This window comes from Cucurbita pepo, chromosome LG13, assembly GCF_002806865.2.
Source record: "Cucurbita pepo subsp. pepo cultivar mu-cu-16 chromosome LG13, ASM280686v2, whole genome shotgun sequence".
In the NCBI taxonomy this organism is placed as follows: domain Eukaryota; kingdom Viridiplantae; phylum Streptophyta; class Magnoliopsida; order Cucurbitales; family Cucurbitaceae; genus Cucurbita; species Cucurbita pepo.
In genome coordinates, this window is record NC_036650.1 from 6,107,496 (window position 1) to 6,125,846 (window position 18,351).

At 36.1% G+C, this 18,351-nt stretch overlaps 2 protein-coding genes across 4 annotated transcripts; both read right to left on the reverse strand.

Moving 5' to 3' along the window:
- Positions 1-45: 45 nt before the first annotated feature.
- LOC111808826 (NAD kinase 2, chloroplastic-like) lies at positions 46-5,329 on the reverse strand. The gene is made up of 8 exons (XM_023695025.1): positions 4,828-5,329; positions 2,547-4,418; positions 2,331-2,452; positions 2,114-2,255; positions 1,799-2,023; positions 1,584-1,658; positions 619-720; positions 46-447 (listed from the first exon to the last, which is right to left on the reverse strand). The coding sequence occupies exons 1-8, from the start codon at positions 5,014-5,016 to the stop codon at positions 211-213; spliced, it is 2,964 nt and encodes a 987-aa protein (XP_023550793.1). The 5' UTR covers positions 5,017-5,329; the 3' UTR covers positions 46-210.
- A 1,116-nt stretch (positions 5,330-6,445) lies between these two features.
- Positions 6,446-16,590, reverse strand: LOC111809216 (ubinuclein-1-like). 3 transcript variants are annotated; one of them, XM_023695610.1, is made up of 13 exons: positions 15,991-16,590; positions 14,882-14,968; positions 14,675-14,761; positions 14,499-14,575; positions 13,052-13,661; positions 11,552-11,651; positions 11,121-11,230; positions 10,558-10,641; positions 9,552-9,677; positions 7,868-8,005; positions 7,730-7,777; positions 7,232-7,333; positions 6,446-7,005 (listed from the first exon to the last, which is right to left on the reverse strand). In XM_023695610.1, exons 1-13 carry the CDS (start codon positions 16,249-16,251, stop codon positions 6,532-6,534), a joined length of 2,304 nt encoding a protein of 767 aa, XP_023551378.1. In that variant the 5' UTR covers positions 16,252-16,590; the 3' UTR covers positions 6,446-6,531. The 3 variants fall into 3 exon arrangements, with proteins under 3 accessions (XP_023551378.1, XP_023551379.1, XP_023551380.1); XM_023695611.1 differs by having other exon boundaries at positions 13,052-13,658; positions 15,991-16,589; XM_023695612.1 differs by having other exon boundaries at positions 6,832-7,005; positions 7,232-7,326.
- Positions 16,591-18,351: the final 1,761 nt, after the last annotated feature.

Consider the following 18,351-nt stretch of genomic DNA (forward strand, 5'->3'; position numbering starts at 1 on the left):
ACGACATGAATATTCTGAAATTTATATAAAGTTTGAATCGAAGAGTGTCGAACAAGAACACGCGGTGCAAGTACTCTATAAATTAATCATTTTTATAGTATCCATTGAAGTACAAGTATTACCTACCATCTTCTCTTTCACTTTTGAGGAACTCATATACTGTAAAAGCCAAATTTTGTGTGTATGTACAGTGATTTACAGAGACCTCGTTTATTGATTTGAAATGAAGTTAATGGTATGGCTTCGAAGGGCCTTCTGGTCAAGCCTTTCATTCCAGTTCAGACAGCGAATCAAGCTGCGAAACCAATCACCAGTTTGATCACACTTGTTTACAGTTGGGAGTGGATGCTTGCTCATGGATATCCGAACCGAATCGCCTCTTGAGAGCTGCTGCCTTCTCTTTCCATCGAAGGAAACCCAAGCGTTACTCCGTGCGTCCTCCGGGATCTGTCAATATAAGTAGAGTCATACTCGATTAGAACGCTAAGCTATACGAGACTAAACAAGTATGCATTTGATCCCTGTATCGTATAAGTAGAGTCAAACACGTACAGTTCATGTATGAGTTTATACGAGTCTATGTCGATACTCGAAAGCGTTAGTTCTAAATGAAATCACCTTTAACTCGAGTCGTGCAGAATCGGGAAGTATAACTGGTCTAAATGAGAGAGAATGGGGACAGATTGGAGTAAAAAGCATGCAAGGAACGTTCGGATGCACCTGCAAGATAGAAGAACATTGTCTCAAAGACGCATAAAGAACTTCATCCTAACGGCTGGCTCTCCATAATCACATTCAAGAACAACATTTTCCATTATGCATACATATGGCCAGAAACCACTTCAACAATGTGGCATGTGAAAAGAAATCAGTATAATTGAGAAGTCCAAGAGTATTCACACCAAAGATACAGACTTATACAAAGCTCTTCGACGGTAACCGCCCAAGTCCACTACTAGCAGATATTGTCCACTTTGGCCCGTTACGTATCGCAGTCAACTTCACGGTTTTAAAACGTGTTTGTTAGGGAGAGGTTTCCACACCCTTGTAAGGAATGTTTCGTTTCTCTCTCCAACCGATGTGAGATCTCATAATCCACCTCTTTGAGGGCCCAGCATCCTCGCTGGTACACCACTCGGTGTCCTCACTGATACCATTTATAACAACCCAAGCCCACCGCTAACAGATATTGTCCGCTTTGACCCGTTACGTATCACCGTCAGTCTCACGGTTTTAAAACGCGTCTATTAGGGAGATGTTTCCACACCCTTATAAGGAATGTTTTGTTTCCCTCTCCAACCAATGTGGGATCTCACAATCCACCCCCTTGGGACCCAACGTCCTCGCTAACACATCGCCCGGTGTCTGACTCTGATATCAATTGTAACAGCTCAAGCCCACCGCTCGTAGATATTGTCCGCTTTGACCCGTTACGTATCGCGGTCAACCTCACGGTTTTAAAACGCGTCTACAAGGGAGAGGTTTCCAAACCCTTATAAGCAATGTTTCGTTCCCCTCTCCAACTGATGTGGGATCTCACATCGACNTTAAAAAAAAAAAAAAAAAAAAAAACATTAGCTTACCATAGAACCCCCTGCTGCGGTAGAGTAAGCAGTGCTTCCAGTAGGTGTAGCCACAATGACTCCATCGGCCTGGACCTGAAAAGCATTTCCACTAAAGAAGTGACTATCTTGTACTTAGTAGCTGCAGCCAATGGTTCAGATAATATCACTCTTGAAGATAAGATATGATGATCTGCATCATATCAACTGGACTAATTTTCAAAAAGGAAACCCACCTTTGTAATGAGTCGATCATGTTCGTAACATTCGATTTTGGAAAGGTACGGATTCGAACCTCGATCAACAACAGCCTCATTAAGAATATTAAATAATTTCCCAGGAATAGCTTTGCCATTTCGGAAAATTTCGCACTGAAGACGCATTCTTAGAGTTATATAGACACCATCTAGTGAATCATTTCCATGAATGACATGTCTTAAGTCCTGCCTACAACTATCAAACTATATCAAAAAAGTATTATTATCAAACAAATATTCATCCGTGCAGTAGTCAATCAAAAGAAACCGAAAAGCTCGAGTCAAAGAGCTTACAGTGTGGGAAGTCAAAAATCCAAGAGACCCGAGATTAAACGAAACAACTGGGGGAACAGCACCTCTAAATAAATTTGAAGCATGGAGAATAACCCCATCACCACCCAAGCATGCCACAAAATCAACTTTCTCATGCAGGTCACTACACTAAGCATACAACAGGATAAGCAAATCCCTGAAAAAGGAAATGTCAACAAGTTCATCAATGCAGTCTTACCTGGTGTCTTGGCTATAAAAAGTTTGGACAAATCCAAACCCGGGAATTCTTGCGAATACGTCATGAACGTCAGGTTCGACAAGTACATTCATCTTCTCTTGATGATACAAGAACGAGGCAACCTACAATTAGGGATAGAATTTTCCATGTAAAATTATACATCGTTTGAAACCGAACAGGTAGGTTTCAAGATTTCAAGTTCAGTTTTTATGGTACCTCTTTAGCTTCTTCCATGAGCTCTTGACCCAACTTTTTGAGAAGTAATACAGTCTTAGGAGTGGATTTCCACATAAGCATCTGTTGTTGTGTACTAGGATGAGTAAAGGCCAAAGAGGATTCAGTCACTTTTTCTCGAGCACATGAAAAACCATCCGTTCGAACTAAAAACATCTCGGCCTTCCTTCTTGATTGCACCCTTACAACACCAGTGGCAGAAGCACACATATTTCCCTCCACATATTCCACATCGACATCGCTAGAAACCGAAGTTGCTTGACCATTGCTCTTTAAGCCATTTGTTTCCGATTTAGAGGGAAATTTATCTCCAACAGAAGTAGAAGCTACAAGTCTATTAAGAATAGGATTGGCTGGTACAGGACTATCAACATTGACATACTTCATCTTTGTAGTAGATGAAAATTGGATCTTCGAGGACGTATCGTTCACACGTGGGCTGTTGTTAGAATTTCCTGCTTCAACAATGCCAGATTTAAGATCACTATCACCAACACTAAATCTTTGAACACTGCTTGCAGGTAACTCGGTAGAAGACTTTTCTTTTGTTTTCAATTGATGGTGTAAGTAGTTTTGGGTAATCTTTTTGGTCCTAAAAAAGTTGGACATTTCTTTTCTTGAAAAACTATTGCGTGGAGGAATCTGAGCTTTCAGAGGGTGATGCTCTTCCCCATTATCAACTGCTCTTAAAGATGACAGATCTTGTGTAGGAATAGACCCGTTGTACGTTCCGTTCATATTCAGACTAACTTTATCAGTTTCTGCATAATTTTTTCCATTGATTGAACTATGATGGGCACTTTCTAGCAGCAAAGATTGGCCGTCTTCTTCATGTGGAAATGTTTTTCCAACGGTAGAAGTTTCCAGCGACTCTTTTGCTCCATTTTGATTATGTGCTAATTTGGAAGAGGCGTCTCTAAGGAGAATATCGCCCGGAACGATAGTATGATTAGAGACGATCTGTGCTCCACTGCGAGTAGCATATTGCCTCCATCTAGATATCATGGCTGATGTCCTCCACACACCCTCCTTACTATGAAGATAGATCAACCCATTGCTGCCATCCGAAACCAACGATGCAAACTTCTCGACCTGATCCACCGTTGGTGCATTACCAACTTCAACAGGAATTTTGATCACCTTAACTTTTGCAGAACCAATAGCACCATGTATGGATGCACTGTAGAATTCATCCTTCACCGTCTCTGCTCGAAGATCAACAATCGTTTTAAATCCTTTGTCGATTAACCACTTCAGACCTTCTTCTGTTACCTGACCACCACTCCAGAAGGCTACATCAGAATCTTTTGCTGATGTTTCTTCCTTGAAATTATGTAGATAAACAGGATTCCAATTAGCAAACAATGTATGGCAGGGCCAATCCTCCCCTCTATTAAAACCAGAATCATAACAAACATTCTTCAGCCTCTGAAGTTTCCTCCATAAATCCAAACTACGGTCATCGCCCGGAGTCAAGAAGTTTTCAAGAGCAACGTGCAAGCTTTCGCAACACCTTTTCATCTCACTCCGAAAAGAAGCCAGTGGAGGAAGATTATCCTCCATTGAATCTAAATTTGTAACGTGGAAAGAATTCATGGCGGATGATCTTCCAGAAAGTACATCCTCCTTTCCTTTGTTAAGAAGTGATACTAAACATCCAAGAACAGAGACTATTTTATCCTCAATTATTGGATTTTCCCCTGGTGTAACATCATATGAAACGCTACATTCACCAGTCAAAGGATTACAAAGAGTATCCATCAGACAAGAGTGGAGCCGTTCAGCAGTTCTAAAGATTCTACAATATGCCTCAACTTCTGCAATATCGCCAGGAACAGGCCCCATCCATGGTGACTATAATAGATTACAAAATGGGAATGGTTTACAATAAAAAATCAGAAGGGCAAAGTTAAAACACGAAATAAAAATCAGGAAGAAGATAATTGTAGTTGATTTATAATCAAACAGCAAAATCCAGAGTTTATTTTTGATAAATACGCCATTTCTGATAACCCCATGATTCTAAGCAACTTGAATGTAATAACAATCAGCAGAGGGCCTCTAAAACCTAAAGAACTGAGAAGAACAACGATTATAACATTAAATCAAAAACAAGGGTTCCATCATGCTCACATTTATACAGTAACAAAGCAATTAATTTCCCCGGACAAGACCAAGCACAATCACTTCCAGCTCTCCGGCCAGAAACACAACGAAATAGCGATAAATTGGATGGAAAATATAGAGGATTAAAGTAAGAGACCTGAAGTTCCGAGCCAAAATTGAGAGATACAGACTTCGAGAGCTCCGCCGTGCAAGCGAACTTAAGCCGCCTCCTGATCGGCCACCATGTCTGCAATTGGAATCCGGGAAATCTGGCACTGTTACAGGAAGGAAAGAGATGCCGAAGGAAATAGGAATGGGTCACGGAGGCCGGAAGTGAGCAATTCATGGCGACGGCGATGGCGTCCTAGTGCCACTCGAAGCAACATAACACCATACACAGTTCGCTGAGCTCTTTCTGTATAATCTCTCTCTCTCTCTCTCTCTCTCTCCCCCTTTTCAGAATTGAATAATGAAATGAAGAAAAAGAGAGAACGACAGGATGAACTCGTTGGGAAAGAAAATGGCGGCTGGGGTCTGATTCCAGAATATTTTTATGAATTTTGCTTCCAGAAATTTGATTTTTGATCAGAGGATTTGAGGCGCTTGGCAATCTCTAGCTCCATTTTCTTTGGACATAACTTTTATTTCTTGATTTCTTCGTGTTAAATGCTGTCTTTCACACACAAAGACTGCATTTTTCTTATTGGGATATCAGTTAATTAAATTTAAGAAAAACATAGATTTATAAATATAATTAATTAATTAAGAGTTGTTTAATTTGGTTTGTGTTAGGCCATAAGCTCGTTTGGGATGACCCTTAGAAGGGCTTCATTGTTGTGATATTAGTTTGAGTTGAATCAGTATTATTTAGTTAAATATTTTCCAAAAATAATAATAACAATAATAATAAACTAAAATATAATTTTTATTTCTAAAAAAAAAAAAAAAGACTAGAAATGATTTTTAACATACTTAAATATGTAAAATTTAAATTAAAGGATAAATGTCATTTTCCATTGTTTAAAAGTATTAATAATTAACTAATTTAAAATTATTTTTAGAAGTAATATAATATATTTGTTAAGTAGTCAATAAATATTAAATTTTAAAATACTAATGAAGACTCAAAAAGATAAGACCAATACTTAAATGCCATCAATTATGTTTTAACTTGTTACTATAACCTTTGATTTTAATTTGTTAATTTAATTTGCTAAAACAGATAAATACATTGCTGAAGTATTTTAATTTCATTATTGTTTTTGCATAAATTTAAAACAAATGGTTTTAATAACTCGACGAAGGCCGATGCAATTCATCCATCTCAAATATTTACTCGATTAATAGCCCTCATGTACTTCTAATAAAACCTTAATTAAAAGCGTAAACTTAATTAGTGTAGACTAATTGATCAAACCTTAAGAATTATTCGGTGCGAGTAGCTTTCTTGATGATCCCAGACGCTCGGCAAACATCGGACATGTGAGTTTCGAGCTTTAAAACTGCCATAGAAGCTATTATCAACATCAAAGTAAAAGAACGTTAGCTAGGAAAAACAAATAATTTGAACCTCAAGAGTTGAAAAAAGAGGGCCTTCAAATTGACTACTTGGCAAGTAAAATTGCACTTCAGCTCTCCCTACTTTAAGATACATTTCTAATTCAGAAAGCCCCATGCACAATCGATCATGTAATTACAAAAATGGCTTCTTCTTTTCGGCTTTTCGCGGGTCGATAAATGAAACCCGAGTAAGAGAAAGGAGGGGNNNNGGGGGGGAGAAATTCTGTGGGATGGAGTGGAGTGGCGATGTGTGATGGAAATTATTATGGTGTAGATTAGACTCATGAGAAGTAGTATCATGTTAGCTCGACTGTTCCAGACTTTTAGGAGCAGCTGATTGAGTGTTTGCCTTAAGAGGAAGACTGGCGGTAGGCTTGTTCGTGGACTTCTGTCTTTCATCTCCATATTGGATTGACGCCTTTTCGGGTCGATTATGAGTTTCATCAAACTCCAGCTCTGCCTTTCTCTTTGTCTTTTTCTTGGTTAACGCACCATCAAACATTCTCGTATCATCGTAGGAACTGCTTGAGCTTCCCTTCAACTTCTCGGATTTTAGCCTGTCTAAATTTTCAACACTCATGGAAGGATTCGGTAGCTGGGCCATTGTAACTGTCGAAACAGATGCAGGCTTGGTTGCTAGGGATGGCTGTAAACCTGATTCCGAGGCTAATCGCTCTCGGGCGTACTGTGGCTGAGTAACTGAACCGACCTCAGTTCTAATGGTCTCATCTACTCCAGGTGGTAATATCTTTTTCCTCTTGACTCTCTCTTGGTCCTACAAAATTGAATGAGTGCATAAAGAAAACATCACAAGGGACAACCAATATATTAATCCAGAAACCGTGATCTTAAATCGATAGAATATCAACTCAAGGGGATGAGTGTACATTCCTAATAAGAGTCGAGTGTTTCACTTCCATATCAATTATCAGAAAGTAGAACTTCAGCAAAATTCCTGATAAATTAAGTAGGGAACGAAAAATACGGGAGAGTACCAGCACCTTATGTCTGCCATGCAACGCTCCCCGCCTCTCTTTTGCCCTACATATCGCACGTTTGATCCCATGATTATCCATGAACCCATTTGGCCACAATTCTGCAAGCTGAAGAGATGATAGTCAATGACGCAGATTAATGTTGCACGAGTTTAAAAACTATGATATTGACAAGAAGAAGATTTGCATTATATTGAAAGGAACTTCAGAAAAAATTGAGAGATCCTACACAACTGATAAAAAAGACTGTCAATTAATAAATCTGACGCAAAGTAAGCGTGTGCAGTAGTAGTTAAGCAAAAACCTTCTTTTTATATAAGAAACTGTTCCATTGATCTTAACTGACAATAAGTATCCATGAAAAATATACGAACTGACTGCTTTTGTGATGTGTTTTGTGACCGCTTGCTAATATCATCGTAGCACCTCCCCAAAATGATGGAGGCAGCAATTGGATGTAAATAGCAGATTGAGAAATTTAAGAATAAAGGAGAGAGCAACTACCTCAGCGTACAACTTTCTGATTTGTGGACCAGCATCCTCATCCAGTCCCTAGAATCACAAAGAAATAGAGGCGTAAGAAAGTTTAAAGCCAATCAGAAAAGAAAACATTTGAACGTCACTCAGAATGTGAATCAGTACATCAACAAACAGATCGTAAAGATCACAAATCTTGTCCTCCAATGAAGGATCCATAACAAACTTTTTTCTCGGAACTCCTTTTTCTTCCGAAACAAGTTCACGGATAACGTGAGGTGCTCCACCTTGTTGTTCGATTGCCTGAAAGATATTTGATACTATATTAACAACCATTTAAAGTGAATCATCTTCAAGGCCAAAAGAATAAAGTATAATTAAACTTAGATATATCTTTTAGAAATATAACATTACAGAAGTGAGGGCAGGAATTCAAGCCTTCCGTCTATAAGGAAGGTTACTGATCATGTCAACCTTAAAGGTTGCCAATTAAAATTAAATATTCCAGAAACCCAAAACTATATAAAATAGCCGAATAGGATTATGATCTATACTAGAATAAAATAAAGGGATTGTTCAATACGTCTGCGGAATCATTTCTAAAAATGATAATTATGTAACCATTGGGGCTAGTAAAGGTTGAAGTTAATGTACGTCACTTTAAATTACTATGCAGAAACTGGGGATAGTTAAGCCGACGATAGAATTTACAAGAGGAGACCATTTTAAAAGGTCACCAGTTTCCTTGCGGGCAGAATCCTGATAAAAACTCATTGTGATCAAAGTTAAAGTAAGTTGCAATGGCACCAAAAAATTGAGCACGGAGGAGAATGTCGATGGGTTTTACAATGATTAGCCGATGTATTTCTACCTCTTGCAAGCCTTCCTCCAACCATAAGTCCGTTAGGAATCATGCTATAACGTTAAAATCAAGTACAATAGCTGTAATATTCAATCGTATCTTTTGCTCATTATTCAAGATAGGACGATTGGATGCTTGGTCAGGGATACCAGATATCTTAAGGATCGCACGAAACACCTGCCCTTACCCCAGTCCAGTATGCTCAGTCAGAGGAACTAGAGGTTCAGTGCCAATTATGGAGCTCTAAACCTTGTAACTATCCCAGATAATATACCAATTCTTGTGGAGTCCTCCTAGATGAGTTAAATTGTGCCAATCTATTTTCCAAAACTAATTTAAAATAAAGTTTATGTCCAATATGTCTAAAACCAGAGAACACCAATTGGACTACTTTCTTAATACATGAGGGACACCTAATAAGCATGAATACGACGCGATAAAGACACGGTGACATAATTTTTTTTAAAATCTAGAATGCAAACACAGTGACACATTTACTAAAGTACATATTTTTAAAATATATATATACCATTTTTATACAACAATTTTTTTTAAAAAAAATATGGTTTAAGCTCTCTTATAGCCCATTGGAAACTTTTTTTTATTATTATTTATTTGTAATCCTATGAATAGGATTCTCATTTCATAATTTTGTAATTTAAAAATATATGTATATACAACACAAAAAAATCAAAATCAACAAGTTTATGCATTTATGTGCTTAAGTCAAATCTCCGTCTCCTTGGTTGTTTAGGTGATCAGCATCTCCCCCTTTTGTCATTTCTTCTTCTTTTGATGAAAGGTTTGTTTCTTAACACAAAATATCTATGCATGTATAAAATATAAATTTGGCTAAACGATAGAGGTAAGATAGGGTGAAATGATTAAACTTTACCAGCCCGCATGCCAAACAAACATCTTTGGAGCAATGTGTTATGCGTGGCAGACCTAGGAAAGAGAAGTAAAGAAGGTTTTAGAATATAATACCTTAGACTCCATGGACAAAGGGCGGAGTTTAATCATCTCGATAACTTCTTTCTTTATCTGTCGGAACCTATCATCCTTCTCCTCGTTTACTGAGATACCCATGTTGACCATGAGTTTTAAATTTCTCTATAATAGGACATTACATGTACAAATATGAAAAAGATCAATAGGCAGCAAAATAATATAGAATCAAGTTGAAAATATGATAGGAGTAAGTTTCCACAGAATAAAAGAAAAAACGGATAGAACAGAATTTTTCTATACCGAGTTTACAAATTCCATTAAAATCTTCTCTCTCTCTCTCTCTCTCTCTCTCTCTCTCTCTCTCTCTCTCTCTTTTTTTCTTTTTTTATAACTACAAATACCATTAAAATCTAGATTTGTGACACAAAAATATAAACTACAAAGCTGATACACAGCACAAAATATATAGCCCTCTTCAACATCATCACAAAATATGCTGTATAGTTACATAGACAATAACAGGGAGTTAAAACTTACAGATGCAACTCATCCACTTCCTTGTGAAAAAAAAAAAAAAAAAAAAAAAAAAGGCAATGCACATTAAAGCTAGCAAATTATTGATCAGGAAAGCAAAGGTCTTGAAGTTAAATCGAAAATGTTGCTAGCACCGATGTGATATTCTAAAAAGTTCGGACCCTAGTGTCCAGACCAATGATAAACTGAACTCCAAGTAAAAAATAAATAAACAAATAACGGGATAGAAAAATGTCAGATAATCTTTTTCCAAAAAGAAAATGTCAAAGATAACATTACTTCACAATATGCATGGATTTGATGTAAAAGAAAAACTAACATTGCAGAATTACAAAAGGGAAATAATTTTTCTTTTTATGAGAAATGATGAAAGATATATGTTAATGACCAAAAAGAGAATAACTTAACGGCCTTAGGAATGAGGAGTCCCCAAGCGTAAAAGGAGGAATCAGAAAAGGGAAAGAAATTATAAGCATTATATCTTTATATTAATAATGGAAGGTAATACCTTCAAAGTTCGCAGTTGTATCAAGTGACCAAGAATACTCATAAGTCGGTTAATCAACCCCTTTGACAATTTCCCATGGCTTGCCTGTTAAATAACTAACAGAGTTAGAATCCTTTCAGTATTCAATATAAAATAGAAAGAAACTTTTCAATTATTGATCATAGGCAATTCATTCAAACTTGGTTACTAAGAAAAAGAATGTACGATGGGACTCAGGAACAAATGGCCAACGAGTTGAAAAAACAAAGAAGATAGCTACAAAAATTGTTGGAAGATGCCAACAAGCTATAAATATTGAACAACAACTACATTCCATGTTTCCCCATTGCACTTTCCTACTTATATTAAAAAATTTAACATTTCTCCTTTTCCCCATAATCAAAAGAATAGCCCAAAGCATTCCACTTAGCGTCTGAAAGGGAGACCAACGTCAAACTGAGGGAAAAATTATTTACATCCCTAGCAGCAGTTCCATCCACGCAGCAAGTCTCATTGACATCAAACAGCTAATAAATTTTTTGATAGAAAACAACTAATAACAAATTAACATCAGACCATCATACCGCTAATCTGGCAACTTTAGCAAGCTTGAGTTTGATTTCTCTAGGCAATCTCCTTTTTATAGCCTGAGATGAATTGTCTGCCTCTGGATTTTCCGTAAGCGGTGGCCTAGCTGCAACATTCTCTTTTTATAAGAAACAATTTCATTGATTTTTTAAATTTACAAAAGGGATGTGTTATCCATAATGCTTGCAAAAGAATTTCTCAATTAACAATGATGGAGGTATGACTATAGGAAGTAAAATTTACACCAAGAAATAGCATGGTAAACAACATTGTCGAAGAGTTTAGTAAAAGTTTGTCTTTCTATGAAACTCTTTGACTTCACTCTAACATTGCAACATTTTTACATTAAAAGAATAATTAAATAGATTACAAAAAGTCCCCATACGTGAATTAAAAAATAGAAATAGAAAAAGAAAATGAAGCTTACATTCTGCAACCATCTTCTCTAACTCTCTTATAGCTTTTTCTAGCAAGGAGCTTTTTGGTCTAACACTAGATCCATCCTTTTTGTGCACATTTGGTGTTTTCTGCATGGTGACACAACAATTTGAAGCTAAGATAGAGATGATAAATAACTAAAATGTCCAAAGTGCAATAATAACACAAAACAACCAAAAATATAAAGTTTCTACATTGTGCCCCTCAGCCCTAACAGACACGTAGGAAAGAGGGACAAACAGCAGTAGATTCATTTTATAGCCGCATACTACTGAAAACAATAGGATATCAGATCAAGAACATCCAAAGCAACTTACTCAAATGCAGGGATTGAACTAATCAAAAATATATTTTTTATAAGGCATTACACATGAAAGAGAGATGCTAGCTGTTACTCAACGCCCATGTCCTCTATGAGCATTGTATTAAAAAGCATTTAAAAAAAAAGGTGTGCACTCAAAGCTAAGTCGAGTGGCTGGCTTTGATGAGTGTCTGCTTCAAGTCGAGTGGCTAAGAGAAGCCTAAAAAAATTATGACATGCCACTAAGAGAAGCCTAAAAAAATTATTAGTTACCATATAGACATGCCACTATGCAAGAAATGAATCTCCCATGTGTTATAGCATCAAAGAAGTGAACCCTAGGTAATCAAGTGAGAACTATGGTACTCAAAATTTTCAGACCAAGTCAAAAATCAAATTCCTATGTCCAGTATATTTTTCAAGAAATACCAAAACTTCAATTTTGGTCAAATTTTCAAAATTACTTTGAAAGAAGTAACAATAAGAAATAATTATGATATTCACCAAAGATAAAACTCATATCAAAACAATAGAGTCTAAAGACCAATACGAAAATTGAATGGAAGTTCAGAAATTTGCATCGAATTTAATTAAGAAAAACGTACCAAAAACAATTAATAAACGATACAAACCCCATACCAAAAGGCACCTTGCTAGCTAGCCCATTTCCAAGAAATTAAACAGAGAATAACATATATCTCGTGTATCATCAATTTATCCAAACACAGGTCACCTACTCATCAAAAACTAACTAGCCTCCAAAAGCACCCCCCTCAGACTTTTCCTTCTCCTTCCAGTGAATAAACACGTCATGCTTAAATTTGTATAGAATTGAGTATGGAACAAACCAACCCTTAGTTGGGAAAGTTGAAGAAATTTTTCATCCATCAAACCACAAATCTTATTTCTATTAACAGAGGGACAGAAACAAATTCCTTTTCTATTAAAAAAACGAAAGACATTAACCTTCTCAATAAAACTTATACATTTAACGAAGAAGTGCAGTGGCATAAATCACAAACATCCATCCCAACTTCAGAGGGGAGTCAAACGGAATTCAATTGATGAACAATTCAAACAGAAAGTTTGTCATAGACTATTGAAGAAAATGATTCATTTTCACAAAGAATGGTGGAATCAGTACTTCGTGGTGAATGATCATCAGTTTAATTGATTTAGAAAACTTACTGCTGTTTGCATGGAATACTTGCCCTCTGGCAGATTAACGTCTGGGAATTCACGAATGCCATGTTTCTCTTTCATCTGAATCGACGAATCTATCTCATCTATCTCATCTCTGCTATTCAATGGTCTCCCAGGTTGGGATGGCACATGTGCACTTTTCTCAAGTATGTTCTGTTGTAAAGAATCAGCTGTTCCACATGACTCTTTTGATTTGCTACCAAGGTTCTTGGATGGGAAGACCCCAGGCTTTGGAGGATCAGTGTCCTTCGCTTCTGCTACAGATGTAACTGTATTGCCATTATAAATTTTGGAAGAAGGAGAAGGGTCCAACATCATTTTTGTATCACCAGATTTTTTTTTGGAACAATGTTCAGGTGTATTCAATTGATTCTGAAATTTTTCATCTTCAAGACGTTCATGCGTAATCGCCATGTTTTGAGACAGATTAGAAAAACTTTTTGCAACCATCAGTGCACTCTTTCCCGTAGTTGTCTTTCCCACTTTTGTATGCTTATTTGATGAACGACCATCATGGTTTTCAGGATGACCTTTCTCTAAATCTTTTCTGCGTCTTTTCTTCAACTGTTGATTAGGTTGTCCAGACGGTTCACTACTTTTAAAAGAAAATAAGTAAAGATAAGCATAGAAAATTCCAAAAAGTAAACTAAAAAATGAAAGTCTAAAATTAAATATTCAAAGTATAGAATAAGTTATTCTTGTAAGCATGATGCGAAAACCACACACCCACAACTAGATAAATAGAGAATTAAAATATTTAAAATTTTTGTAATATTACTCGTTAAAAAGGTGAAATAAAAAGGCAAAACAAAACAAAACCATGAGGTGCATATTTGTTAAAAGAGTCCAAAAGCTGAGCTCGTTCCAGACTAGAATTCCCAATACCTCTAAACTAATTTCAATATATAACAGTCAGTAGTCACCTATCCTCCNGTAGTTACTCAATTGATTTTTTGCCTGAGCTTTTTTTTCTTTTTTTTTCTCAATAAAAGTATTTTTATCAAAAAAATTGATGGTGGCAATTGTCCATAGATATAAAAAACCATTTATACCAAGAACCTAGTTCATAATAGCACATAGCTAGATAAAACATACTCATAAATTTCATTGTAGTTTCCTCCACTATCATATGAGATCAAACACCTATAGCATACCAACAACGAGAAGTACATACTCATATATAAGATTGAAAGGATCAACACATACCAAGTCCATAGTAACATTTTAACATAATAAAAGCATGGTAGGAATCGTAACTTTAAGCAGCCATAATAAATTTCACCGATAGAAGATCACAATGGCACAAAATATCACCAACCACTCGAGCAATAGAGAACCCAAAAAAATAGTTGACTTAACAACTTAGCTAACATGAATACTGACAAATTGTAAAACTGAAGAGAAGGAAAAAGGTCAAGGGTCAGAAACTCACATGCGCTCCAATTTCCCCCTATTAACGAAAAATCCATCATGTTTTATGGCCGAGTCATCAACTTCAAAATATTCATCCTGCAGACAAGTAGTCAACAATAGTCACCAAAAAATAAATTGTAATTTAGATTGCAGAAAGGACAAATAAGACCACACGAGCAACAGAAATAAACCAACCAACTCAGCATCATCAATGAATGAATCCTCTGTATCATACTGATCATCATATGGAATTAAATCTTCCTCGTCACTACTATCCTTACCCTACAAGATTTTAATTGCCCAGTTAGAAACCATGAAATTGAAATATCTCATGATCCTTCTATTATATCACCAATTAATTGAAAAACAAACACTAATAGTGTTAGGAAGAAACAAAAGTACCATATATAGGCGTTCAATCTTCTCAATAACAGCGTTAAAACGATTTGGTGCCGTTGCATCTTTCATTTCTTCTTCAATTGGTTGTCCCTAATGGAAAATAGAAAGACAAGTACTTCAGGATTTATAGAACATTTTCTCCAGTTACTTTATAGACCAACCCCTAGATCCTGAATAAAATATAGCATTGGACATCTAAAAATAATGGATATGGATATTAACAAAACATACAGACAACATGAACTACACAAGCTCTAAACGTATCAAAATGTAGATAGGCCAACAGACCATTTTCTTTGATAGAAACAATAGGAGGAAAAGGGAAATACATATTGAGGATATACACGGCTATGAGCCCTTTTCTAGAGAAAGTACAGTAATAAGATGACACCTACAACACCTATGAGAACATTAAACATATGTGTGTGTTCTAGTATATATTTTAACACATGTTAATGATTTCATGCTCCAGAATTTGCCTTTCAGTTATGACACTGTGTTTAAAATACATTATGAATGGAAAAACAGTTGAAATATAAAATACCTGTGCGCAAAATTTTGAAATATGCATAAATAATTAAATGGCCATGCTAATGATCATAGGTAACCCTAAAGCCGAGGAAAAGCCTATCAAATGAGCATCTCTTTTTTTTTTTTTCAATATACATATTTATTTTATATATATTGTTCAAGGCTCTTTGCATTAGCTCGGATAATTAACACTTTCTAGACACTGCATCAAAACGACTTGAAGCTCATAGCATAGACCAACTCAAGTTCTACATCTCTTTTTTTTTTTTTTTTCCATTTTCATGTGAAAAATGGACCCATTAAAGTTCTAACGCACCGCCCATCCAAAGTATTAAAGAAGTACTCTGGGCCACTTCAAGAATCTTGCTTGAAGGATCATTCGCCATATTGTTTGGATACTTGAAGTTGTATCTACGCTTTCTCCCTAATAAAAGTGCAAGGAATAAACTATCGAACTGAAGTGTTAAATGATCGACGCAATGCCAGAACCAAAACATGCTTTTATAAATTCCAATCACACTTTAACAAGAAATAAAACGCATTATACATATAATACATTTACAGTGAAACAAAATCCTCACCGGATCAATGGGGCACTCGACGGCAGGGTTGGGGTTGGCTGGAGGCTCAGGCACAGTGTTGAGTCCATTAACCTTGTTGGCGTCTTTGACAAGCTTCTTCCACGAAACTATGGTGGTCTCTCCAGGTCGGAGCTCCACAGTGAACATTTTCCGGTCCCCCGATTTTAGTAACGAAGAAGAAGCTCTCGACGTATCGCCGGAACCACCATTGACAGTGCGAGTTCCAACACCGGCGCCGCCGCTAAAAATTCCCTCGTCCATGGAATTTCAATGACCGTTCGACGAATTTAGGGTTGCTCAATGAGAAATTAAAGAACCGAACAGCTGGAAGCAAAAACGGAGGGACATAACCGTTTGTCGATGGAAACCAAATCGAATGAGAGGGAAATTGAGAGGCGGAAGAGAATTTCGACGGTGGTGTTCGTTAACTGCACATCGAACTGAGGCTTGTAAATGTCTCGCTCTCTGTTGTTTTCTGGTTCGTTCTCAGAGAAGGTGTGAGACAATAGGCGGAGGGAGGGAAGGCGACGGACGGGTACTCGGCTGGTTAGGTCCGCACCCGACTTCAAAGTTGCGCATTCGTTGTTTGAAAATATGAAATCCTTTAAGAACAGAGCATTCGGTTTTATATGTATATTATATGTATGAATTATTGTACCACGACCAAGCCCCTACAGTGTCTAGGATTACAAAACATGTCTCATCTTCTCTGAGTCAAGTAAAAGAACATGTTGGGTATAGAGTATGCCCTAGACACAGTAATCTAAGGTTATTAATGAAATATTGAACCATATGTGGTTGACATACAAAATGATAGTGTTCAAGTAATAACCTAAAGAGTTTATAGTATATGGATAAAGTTGGGTGCCTAATATTATTCATTTTGAACACGAGCTTTCATTAACTTTATTTTTTACCTCTACCAATTAATAATCATATGCTACCCGTTATTATGAGAGGTTCTTCCTTTACTTTTTCCGATTTTATAGAATAGTAATAGTTTCATATGTTTTAATCTATAGGACTTTTGATTGTTTGTGTTTCTGTTATCACGTATCTATAATGCTACTAATGCTCGTGGAATGTTCCCCACGTATTCAATTGATGTTTACTTGACTGAACACCGAGCTTTTCGATGCTAAGTTTTATTGTCAAACGTGCTCTTAAATGTTTATACAATAAAGCTCACTTATAAAGATTATTTAGCTTTAAAACATAATTACGACGTTTAGAAGTGGCGTGTTTACTGTTGTAGATGATGTTAAAATGAACCATTTAGCGTATAAGAGGGTAACCATACATAGAACCTTACAATGACAAAGTTCGAGTCATCTTTCTTTCATTTGCATTCTTTTATGTTCGTATAGACGGACTCTACAGTTATTAGGTCAGTGACAATCTTTTAACACGTTATAGAAGAAATAGATTTGGATTTTTGTGGGCACCACATTTTCAATGAATCGACGATCCCTTATTGAAAAACGATCCTTCATATTCAATTTTTGTACTTTTTAAAAATAAGGTCATTAGTCCTAAACGAGTGTTTAAGATGAAACGTAACTCCGATAAAGCTATCTCGAGATACAAAGCAAGATTGGTTGTCGAGGTCTTCCATCAATCAACCTATAGCGATTACTCCAAAACTCGCTGTTTGGTTCTCGAAAAATTTCCTTACCACACATCTTGACTTGTAGGGTTAACGATGAAAGTATGAGATCAAACCATTAACTTTCAGAACAGAAATTAACTGAAACAGCCTCGAATTGACGATAATGGGGATTCAACCAACAACGGTGAGTCCGGTCAGGTGGCTTGCTTGCTTCCAAGCTTCACCAATCACCTCAAAAAGGTTCTTTGCCATGCGTCTCGGTGCGAGTAATAATGTGGGGTTCGCAAAGTCCACAAGAGAAATTTGTAATTTTTCTAGTTCATCAATTACAAAAGATAGAATATCACACCATCAACTTCTGAAACAGATTCACCAAAACATATGACAAAGAATTAGAGGGTATTTTTGTATTTTTAATTAATCCATGCGTTGACCGTTGACCCATCATTTTCCATTTTAATATTTAATTTATTTTCAATCACCACTAAAATTTATACGATATTTTAAAATATGTATCTAAAACCGTTCAATGCTAACATTTTAATTATTATTATTATTTTTTTAAATATTTGAATAATGTGGGTAATGCAAAATTAAATTAATAAAAAATATGCCAAATATTACCTCTATATATATATATATATAGATATTTAATTAAAAAAAAAAATCAAAATAAGAGATAATAATAATGATTTAAAAAATAAAAGATAATATTAATAATTTGATATTAAAAAATAGTTGAACCCTAATAT

Coding starts and splice junctions, on each gene's coding strand:
- LOC111808826 (XM_023695025.1), bottom strand. CDS start 5,016: ATGAATTGCTCACTTCCGGCCTCCGTGACCCATTCCTATTTCCTTCGG. Junction 2,453..2,546: donor TCATGGAAGAAGCTAAAGAG/GTACCATAAAAA, acceptor CCCTAATTGTAG/GTTGCCTCGTTCTTGTATCA. Junction 721..1,583: donor CCGCAGCAGGGGGTTCTATG/GTAAGCTAATGT, acceptor TCTATCTTGCAG/GTGCATCCGAACGTTCCTTG.
- LOC111809216 (XM_023695610.1), bottom strand. CDS start 16,251: ATGGACGAGGGAATTTTTAGCGGCGGCGCCGGTGTTGGAACTCGCACT. Junction 13,662..14,498: donor AGGGGGAAATTGGAGCGCAT/GTGAGTTTCTGA, acceptor TTCTTTTAAAAG/TAGTGAACCGTCTGGACAAC. Junction 9,678..10,557: donor TACAACTGCGAACTTTGAAG/GTATTACCTTCC, acceptor GTCCTATTATAG/AGAAATTTAAAACTCATGGT.